Genomic DNA, 10,093 nt, shown 5'->3' on the forward strand with positions numbered 1-10,093 from the left:
CTCATCAGCAGTTCCACCATTGTTTGTCTCTTAAATAACTGAGATAGTTAACTTCAAGTAAAACACTGGCATTTAAAAATCATTTTTTGTATTTTTTTTTTCTGAAGAGGATAGGCTTGTTATTTTGTGTCTTAAAAATATAGAAATGGAGGGGGAGAATCACTCAAGAATTGAAGATGTAGCAGCTCAATTTAACAGATCATAGAGGACAACCTGTCTTTGGCTAGTCTGACCTGTGATTTTGACCTTATACTATACTTGCAAAACTAGGTGGTTGGGCATATACCTTAACTTAAATGAAGTCTAGAGATGAAAGATTTTCTACTCTATGTTGATTGATGTTGAAGCATTTCTCATCTTTGTGGTTGAGCGATATGTTAGCAGTGGGCTTAGCATCTTTCTTGGTCTACTGCTAGGAAAATTGAGCATCAGAGAGCTTTTTTTCCTTGGGGGGAAAATAGGAGAGACAGGCATGGAGTCAGAGGGACAAGAAAAATGCTGAAATATTTTCCTTTTGGGCTTTTGATTTGTTTGCCAAAAAATTGCCTTCCAGATGGAGAAGACCAAAAGCTCTGATTGTAAGCCATTATGTTTTTACTGGCCTACCTCCCCATCCCATTGCCTGGTTTGAAATCTGTAAGCCAGTCCAAATCCTTTACCTCATTTTCTAGTACCAATTTACTGTCTTACTCATCTTCCAGCTGCAAGGGGGTGAGGCAAGTCGTTTTGAAATTGAGCCCTGTGCCATTTTATAAATCAAGCAACAGCAGATTCTTGCCAAGGAGTATCAATCGCGATAGCTCCCATTTCTCTGAAGTTCTTGACTCATGCCTACCAGGTAGATTTGTGTCTGTGACATGTGCGGTCGGATTAGTCTGGGAATGAATCTGAACAAGCCCATTTGGCCTTGTGTAGACTTGTTACTACCCTGGTTGCCTAGTGTTCTGGCCTGTTGCATAGGAAGCACAGTTTGTTTTTGGCTGTATCTTACTGCACTGGCAGTAGGAATCTTGATACTCCAGTTTCCCATTGGCAGGTAGTGATTGTTTAGGGGTTAATATTGTAGGGGAATCCAGTGCCAGGACATATAGTGGATATAGTGGCTTTGGAGTCTGGCAGACTTGGGCCCAATTCTGCTCTACCACTAGCTAAACAGTGTCCTTGAGCAACTTACTTTCTGTGTCTGGAAAATGGGGCATAATACCGTATCAGGTTGTTTGGTTTAATAATTTTTTGAAAGGAAGAAAATGTTGGGTATTTATGGGAAATACTAAAATATTAGTTCCTTTTCTTTCTCATTATGTCGATCTTGAGTATGTTAATCATTGTGGTCTGTAAACTGACTAGTTTTCTACCATTTTTTAAAATTACATGGAAATTGTGATGACATGAGTGATTTTTAAATATTGCATATTAAAGTTGGGCACCAAATCATTACCTAATGCAGGGTCTATTGGACAGGGCAAAGTAATAATTTTTTATTAAAATCCATGTTTGTGTAGGATATAGTCATAGGAAAGAAACATACATCATGGCCACATATATATGATACGGGAGAATTATCAGAAATCATTCTGGGTAATAGCATAAATCAGGCGTCCTCAAACTATGGCCTGCGGGACACATGCGGGTGTTTTTGCCGTTTTGTTTTTTTACTTCAAAATAAGATATGTGCAGTGTGCATAGGAATTTGTTCATAGTTTTTTTTAAACTATAGTCCGACCCTCCAACAGTCTGAGGGACAGTGAACTGGCCCCCTGTTTAAAAAGTTTGAGGACCCCTGGCATAAATACTTTCTTCAAGCCAACATCAACTGGATTGTTGCACAGGTGGATTAAAAACACACACACACACAAAACGGTGTGGGCTGGCTATTGTGGCTCAGTGGTTGAGCATCAACCCATGAACCAGGAGGTCACTGTTTGGCTCCCGGTTGAGGTACATGCCCTGGTTGCAGGCTCAATCCCCGGAGGCAGCCGATCGATGATTCTCTCTCTCTCCTTTTTCTTTCCTCTCCTCTCTCTGAAATCAATAAAAACATATTTGGAAAAAAAAAAAGAGAAAAAAAAGATGTGGGTTAGCCTGCTTGCTCTGATGAAGTTCTCGGTGTTTGGAGCAGAAAGGGTCAGATTGGTAGACTGAGGAGAACTTGAATGTTCCCATTGTGGTAGCCTAAAATCATGGTTAGCTAGAGAGGAAGCTCTTGCAGTTTCAGTAGCACGAATTTGAAAACCATTCAGGCAAATGAGAACTGGGACTTTTATGTGGTGTTTAATCAGTTAACTGCCATGATATTTTGAATTTAATTTAAAAAGGCCCGCCGTTTGCATCTGTAGACGCTTATGGCCTACAAATGGTTAATTGTAATGATGGTAGTAAGGTGCTCTGTTGGATCATGGAACAGACGGTAAAGAGCATCAGCATGCTCTGAAAGGTGCGAAGACAACTGTGAAATCTGAAGGGGAAAAATCAGATTTTGGTTCTCTTCCTTGGCACATATAAATTTGTTTCTAATGAGAAAATAAGTTTATCTCAAAGTTTGGGACATGTATCACTACAGTAGTATGTGAGGTGATTTTTTTTTTCCTAAAGTGGTACCACAGACAAATATTTTTATTTTAACGGTTCTATATTCTTTTTAACATACTTTATGGAAAAAATATAGCTAGCATTCAAATCTATGATTATACTAATATTAAGTTGAGGCTAAAGTTATTTAATTAAATACATACATTGATAATTTTTCAAAAGAAAACAATTAAGCACATAATTATACAGGTGATGTGTGATGTAGCAGAAATTGTGACGGTAGCATTAGAATGACCAACGTTTGAGAAATACTGGTAAAAATGAGGGTTTGATCCTTTTTTTCAAGCTTAGATGCCTGTGAAATTTAATTTAAAATTAGATATTTATAATTTTTTCCTACCAAACCATTAAGATCGATTTTTGTGTGTGTTCTTTTATTTTGAAAGATAGTGGTTAAAAATGCCCGATGAGTAAAATGAGGGGAGGGGATTAAGCTCCATGTTTGGACACTGGCTTGTGACAACCTTTAGAATTATTCTGGATCAGTCCTTTCCATCTTCACTCAAACTGTTGAAGTGATAGGAGCTTCCAGTTGACATCATTATTTCTGATGTGCTGGCTGTGGCGCCCCGCAGAAGGGGGAAGGAAGGCATTCCCAAGCAGTGCAGAGCCTCTCCTCAAGAACCGTTTCTTGGCTTGTTCACTCACCGCCCAAGACGTTTGTAGACAGAAGAGAGAATAACGTTTTTAGCCCCTGTTGTGGGCAGGGGACGAAGGGCATCTAAAAAGCCTCTGATAACAAGAAGGAAGGTTAGAAATGAAAAAATCAATTGTATACCAAATTATGAAAAAAATCATTATAGATGTTCACATTTATGAAATGTTCATTTTATTTTTGTCAAGTTATTACTGAGATATAATATGTTTCCCCCCCTCTTTGCAGGTACTGGTTTTGGATTAGGACTTGTTTTCTCACTTACCTTCTTTAAAAGTAAGTATGACTCTTGCTGTTTTTCTAGCATAATGTCCTAGTGTGCATACACATAGCAGGAACACTTCTGGAAGGCACAGCTGCACGACTGCCAACCCAGCCATTTATGGGTTTAGGTAGCTAGACAAAGAATGTGGACTCAAAAGAGGTCAAAATGGGTTGAGCATCTCCAGCATTCCCCTTGGGCATTGAGTCAGGGTGCTTGATATCTAAAACATGATATCATTTTAAAATGTGCTTTATGCCAGTAAGTCATTTGGCCAAATCTTCATGTTCAAATATTTCTAATTAATTATAAAATTTTTTGAAAGGAACTTGAAAATGAGAGTTCTGCTAGTGATAAAAACAAGTAGGCCAAAAATTATTCTAAGCGAAGAACAGGCTATATCCCTTTCATTCTGTAGAGGAGCTGAGGTTAGGCTATTGACCTCTTTCCATGAAGAACAGTGGGAATACATAACTAGAGAATCATAAGTAACACATATTGCTGATATAAAATAATCATTTTCAGCATTGGCTTAAGTAAGCCTTATGACTTACTATAATAATATATAAATATTGGTTAAAATCTTAGGTATTTTAAAACTTCAAGCACCTTACTGAAATATTTCTGTTAAGGTTAAAAAAATGGTTTAAATGAGCAAATGCTTAGAACTGATAAAGAGAAGTTAAAAGGTTCAAGTATGTCTACTCTTTTTATATTGTACCATTATATACCATGCACATGTACCATTATTAATACCTCAAACCTGGCAGCATAAGTACTTAATAAATACTTGGTAAATTAATAAGTTTACCAATAGCCTCCCTCCTCCTTTTATTGACTGCTGATGAAACATTGACAAATCTGTGTGATGCATGCTGAATAGTTACTGAACCCAAAGTAAATGTATTTGAGCCAGAAAAAAAGCTGTATCTGCTCCTAATGGTCCCTGTTGGGATTTTCCTTTTTCTGCTCACTAGGAAGAATGTGGCCATTAGCCTTTGGTTCTGGCATGGGATTGGGAATGGCCTACTCCAACTGTCAGCATGATTTCCAGGCTCCATATCTTCTACATGGAAAATATGTCAAAGTATGTACCGATATGATATTTCTCTTTCTTTCCAAGAAAAAGCTTTCTCCTCAGTCCCCGAAGAACTTTTTATAGTATATATAATGAATAAAGTGTGCATGTCATGTGGTACCACTGAGATCCCAGTTGCTCTTTGGCTTTTAGTGATGTTGACACCACTTGGGTTCCTCAAGTCTCTCCCCTCCCCTCTACCTTAAGATGCATATGTGCATTCAGATCTATATATGTTAGCTGACTGGAACTGACAAACCTGCCTGAAAGTGTATCATAGTAAAGTAGATTTGTGTTAAATATCTGTAAGTAGCACTTTTGTTCAAGATCTCAGAGTGCCCTGTAAACATCTCACACATACTCAAACTAAACTTGCAGACTTCTGGGGTTCAGTCATTATTCTGCTTTTTATTGAAGAAGGCAGGTTCTTGACTGTATGTCCCACATAATTCTGCAAAGTCCTTGCCTACAGATGGATCTTTAATGATGCAGACAAGATGAAAACATAGCACATGCCTCAAGAGGGAAGAAGCTGGCACATTCCCTGAAGACTGTCTGTAGCAGCGTTTCTCATGCCGTACTTTAGAGGGCTGGTTACCATGGGGTGTAAGTGAAAGGATCATGGGAAGCTGTGTGTTCAAGGATAGAGGGGTGTATTTATTTTTATATCTCCAGGGCCTGGAACAAAGTAGGCACTCAAATAAATGTAAAATGAATGAAGTAAATGGTGGATTCTATTAGATGTGTTAATTGCCTCAGGCTTACTGAGGCATAACCTTTATAGCAGTACAAACTTCAATGAAGATCTTCACATTCCCTTGATATGTAGACTCATCTGCTTTCTTGGTTACCCTTGAGCTAGAATCATAGTGATCTGGGCAGCCTCAGAAGGCTAGTGGAAAGAGCACAGAACCTCCAGGAGACCTGCGTGTGAGTCCTGGTCTGTCACTTGCTTCCTATGTAGTCTTGAGTTATTCATTTCTGAGATTCTCTTTTCTATCTATAAAATGAGGGTAATGCTTTCTACCTATAGGATTGCTGTGAGAATTAAATGTGAATATGGTTTTAAAAGCTGTGAGGTATTATATAAGTAGATAGGTTTGTTATTGTAGTTGAGGGCAACCAAGGAAGGGTGATTGACTTGTCCATTGTTTCATCATAATAACAAGTAGAGCAGAAATGTGGTACAAATGAGTGTCCCAGTTCTGGTCAAAAGCTGTCACCTAATCTCAAATGACAGTACCCTACCACATCTCGGTAGCCTTTCTCTATAGAACCTGCCCACAGTGTTAGCTGCCTACCAACCATCCTATGTGTGTTTGAAGAGAGAATTGGGAGCAGGGAGAGTTGGCCAGTTAGGAAGTAGCAGGCCTTTCGCCACTCTCCATATTAATGAACCATCTCCATGCCAGAGCCAGGTTGAGGTAATCAGAAGGACAGCACAAGAAGAGGCGCAGCTGTGTGGCACAGAGCTGACGACAGGCAGTTTCCACTTCTCCCCAGCTCTTCACTCCGTTGGCACCACAGCTGAATTTGGGGGAGAACAGAAAGGAACAGGAGAGGAGCTTCAGGTCTTTTAATTGTTTGAAATATTTCAAACTGAGTTGCCATGGATAATGGCTCAGGGGTGATTATATGCATATTATATATTTAATGGATGGAAGTTACTGTGGAAAATATTGTTACATTTTTTACAGCCTGTGTGTACTGCTCCAAAATGGCCTTGTAACTTTATCTGAACTTGAATCTGTGCCTCGATGTTGTCATCCTCCATTCTCTAAAAAGGAGTAAAGTCCCAAGTTAGGGCTTTTCAAATGTAGTCATATTATGGTAATTGCTTCTTGAATGCCAGTTATGCCCTGTGGGTCATCCTAGGTGCTCTGTGTTCTTTCTCTAGACCTCCCTGCCCCCAATAGATTTGTGAGCGAGATGTTGTTATCCTCATTCAGAAGATGAAAAATCTGAATTTTACTTAGGTTAAGAAACTTGCCAAAGATTCCATCATTAGTAGGCTGTTTGATTCTGGACCCATGTTTTTTCCACTCATCTGTCATCTATCATCTCTCCCTTTGATGGATTTAGGAATATACTTATTCAGGTACCAATTGTTTAGCCCCATTCTGCTCCTTTCCCTTTCTCCTTCCTTAAAGTTTGGGGAGCCTTTCTTCAGAACGTGGGCAGGATGTATACAGTCCCCTTGTGAGACAGTTTTTGTTGGTTTGGTTGGTTTGGTTGGTGGTGTTTTGTGATGGTGGTGGTGGTTGTTGAGAGAGAGAGAGAGAGAGAGAGAGAGACAGAGAGAGAGAGATTTGTTGTTGCACTTATTTATGCATTCATTGGTTGATTCTTGTATGTGCCCTGACAAGGGATCGAACCCGCACCTTGGCAAATTGGGACTGTGCTCTAACCAACTGAGCTACCTGGCCAGAGCTTGAGACAGTTTTAAAGCAAACCGGGTGGTAAGGTTTTAAGGCCCATTTTTCCTGGAGCAGCAAGTTAGAGGGAGTTGTCACAATGCCGTCTGTACAGTTCTAACCTGAGTGTCCTTACTTTACAGGAGCAGAAGCAGTGACTTACACCTGAGAACATCTCAGCGGGAGGAGAAGAGAAATCATGTTTATTCCTCAGGAATACTGAAGTGCCCTGGAGTAAGCTGACATTCTTCTGTAACAATGTTATCAGCAGTGCTTTAAACTCCAGCACACTGTTTATGTATTTGAAACCAAGTCTGTTTCTTGTTTTGTATTTTCTCTCTGGAAATTGCAAGGAGGTGGTCTTAAAAGAAATAAATTAAACAAAAATAGGCAGCTTAGTGCATTGCCTGCATTTCTTTGCCTTTGTATCTGAGCATGAGGAAGATTATACTTGAACTGCCAACAGCTGTACCTGCCTGGTCCCGAGCTCTCTGAGAACCTTCCTGAAACCACAGCCGTGGTGCATTCCTAATGTGTAGTTTTCAGAACTGCTTCCACCTCATAAATCGGAGGTTGGAGGTTGCTGCTGCGTTGTCTGGTGAAGATGACGAATGTCTTGAGAAGCCTCGCCTCGTGATAGCAGCTCTTTACTATCTGTCTGTCCTTCTCACCAATGTGCCCAGCAGGGCACGTTTCAGCTGAGCCTACTCACTGAGGGCAGATGCTGGCTGCATCAGCAGGGTGTGCAACCTGCTGTGCTAGAGGCTCACAGTGTGATGGCAGTTTTCCGCAGCTTCATGGAGCTTGACAGTGCAGTCTTTAGCACTGGGGGGCTTTGTCCTGAGGTTTGGGAGAGTGCATGGCATACCCACCTGGCTGGAAGGGCACGTTGAGGCTTGATTTTTGCTTTCATGTGGCAGCTGAACTTTGAGGACAAAAGGGCCACTTCTAATGCCCCTCTGTGAGTTTATTCCTTTGGTTTCACTTGAAACAGGAAGGCTGGACACAAGTCATAGCAATTTCTTCTGAAAATATGCAGAACCCCAGAACTCAGTCTTTCATATCTTGTTTCTTTTTATAATAAAACTAGAGGCCCGATGCACGAAATTCGTGCAAGAAATTCGTGCAAGCGGCTCAGCCCTCGCAGCCCCAGCTTTGTCCGGAAGGTCATCTGGAAGGTCATTGGGCTGTTCGGTCTAATTAGCATATTAGCTCTTTATTATATAGGATTAAGATGGGCAGAGGTGGTCCCACTTGTTCCTTTGTCCTGTAAATGTTGACTGAGCAACTACTGTGAATTTGGCACTGTTGTAGACAGCAGATATAGGTGGATGGAAAGTCAAGACACACTCCCCTGCCTTCAGGAGCTTAGAGTTTGATGGAAGGACAGACAGACAAACTCTTGTGACACTGGAAGAGGAGGTTGTAGACACAGTGCAGTGAAGACAAAGAAGGAACAACTCAGTTTCCTCAGGGTGGCCTGGCAGAGGTGGGAATAATGCACTCAGACGTGAAGTTGACCTGGGCATTCCTGACAGACAAGGAAAGGAAAGGAGCTTAGGCGAAGGCTTGAATCCCGCGCAGTGCTGGCAGAGCTTGGGAACTGCAAGTGGGCCAGTGCAGCCAGAGCAAGTGGGGCAAGGGAACGGTGCAGAGGGTGAGGCTGGGCACCGGTGCACCTGGTGTCTGACCCCTGTTCTGGAACATCAATCAGACAGTTATTGCAAGTGTTGTAATGAGTAGATTTAGGATAGAAATACCCCCTCTTTTTTCCCTCCCTCATCCTTTACTCTTCTTTCCCGAAAGGTATGCTAAGCAGTGGCCCTCTGCCCTGCAAACTGTCCAAGCTCCTCTGCCCCCTGGGCTGTTTTGTTTCTCTGAATCTGTTAAAGCCCAGAGACAGGGCTGAGCCTAGGACTGTAAGTCATGGCCGTGGCTTGCTATAGCATTCCACTGTTCTTCATGTTGCCCTCTTCATTCCATGATCAAGACAACCCATGTAATTAAAAGAAAAACCCCAGCAACCTGTTTCATCCTTTACACTTGTCTTCTTCATATTTGCTTTACAAGTTAATATTTCGTCCCAATTTTTCCATTTTTATTTAGGCAGGAGAAGAATAAGAGGTCCCCCTCCCCTAACCCCACCCCGTAAGTCAACACCAGAAAACAATATTCCCACTAATTCTCTAGACATGTCAGAAACTGGAGTGGAAACGGATACTGGAATCAGACTTCTCTGTCATTAGTTATTAGGTTTTAGGCATTTATTTGGATGAATTCCTCTGCCCAGCATCGTTGAAATACCACTTAAGTGTTTGGAGAAACTGGTGAGCTCTGTGAGGGAATATTTTTGGGCAGAGGCCAGTCAAAGGAAGCATTGGCTGTTTGCTTTAATTCTGACTACTTTGTATTCCTGTCTTGTAGCTCTTAGCAGAGACTGGCCCAAAGCACAATGCTCGATCTTGTCCCCACTCCCTGCCCCCATCGCAAGTCAACCTCAGAGAGTTCCAGCTTGTTGGCAAAGGCATATGTTCTGTTCTAAGTTTCACTAGGAATTCAAGTCCTCCGGGGCCCTGTTCCCTTGTGGGGTTGTGAAACTTTGACTTTGCTTCTTATCTGCCCTTCTGAAACCAAATGCAAGGAAATTCATGGGTTTAAGGGGAGAGAGAGAGAGAGATGGGAACCCAACTGGGCACAGGATACTAGGATAAAACTGGCGCCCCAAAAGAGGCCTGCTCTGCCAACATACATAAATACATATAGTCTGAGCTTGACACTATAATTTGGCCCAGAACAATATGTATTTTGAAGTCATTTAGGTGAATGGTTTTGGCATTCCCAGTACACACTGGGGAGCCTTTAACGGGCTGCATTTGCCTTAAGCAGAATTATGCCTTTGTTCTGAGAAATGGTCTCAGAACATACTCAATCGAGTTGTCTCCTTTAGTGAGTGTCATCCTCTCGCATCATTTCAAAAGATCTAAGGATGCAGCCTTGAAATCCTGCTTGCAGGAAATGCAGAGATTGGGCATGGAGGAGAAAATCTATGTAGTTTTGCTTTAAGTTTTTCCAAACCTCACTGCTTACATTTTTTT

At 41.3% G+C, this 10,093-nt stretch overlaps 1 protein-coding gene across 1 annotated transcript in view; it reads left to right on the forward strand.

The window, feature by feature from the left end:
- Positions 1-7,396, forward strand: part of MICOS10 (mitochondrial contact site and cristae organizing system subunit 10) — a 30,676-nt gene extending 23,280 nt beyond the window's left edge. The window contains exons 2-4 of the mRNA XM_008148143.3: positions 3,473-3,520; positions 4,484-4,593; positions 7,142-7,396. Coding sequence (XP_008146365.1) covers positions 3,473-3,520; positions 4,484-4,593; positions 7,142-7,156 — 173 coding nt within the window. The 3' untranslated portion in view covers positions 7,157-7,396. The remainder of the gene's footprint in view (positions 1-3,472; positions 3,521-4,483; positions 4,594-7,141) is intronic.
- The last annotated feature ends 2,697 nt before the right edge of the window (positions 7,397-10,093 follow it).

Source organism: Eptesicus fuscus, chromosome 9 (genome assembly GCF_027574615.1).
Source record: "Eptesicus fuscus isolate TK198812 chromosome 9, DD_ASM_mEF_20220401, whole genome shotgun sequence".
NCBI classification, from domain to species: domain Eukaryota; kingdom Metazoa; phylum Chordata; class Mammalia; order Chiroptera; family Vespertilionidae; genus Eptesicus; species Eptesicus fuscus.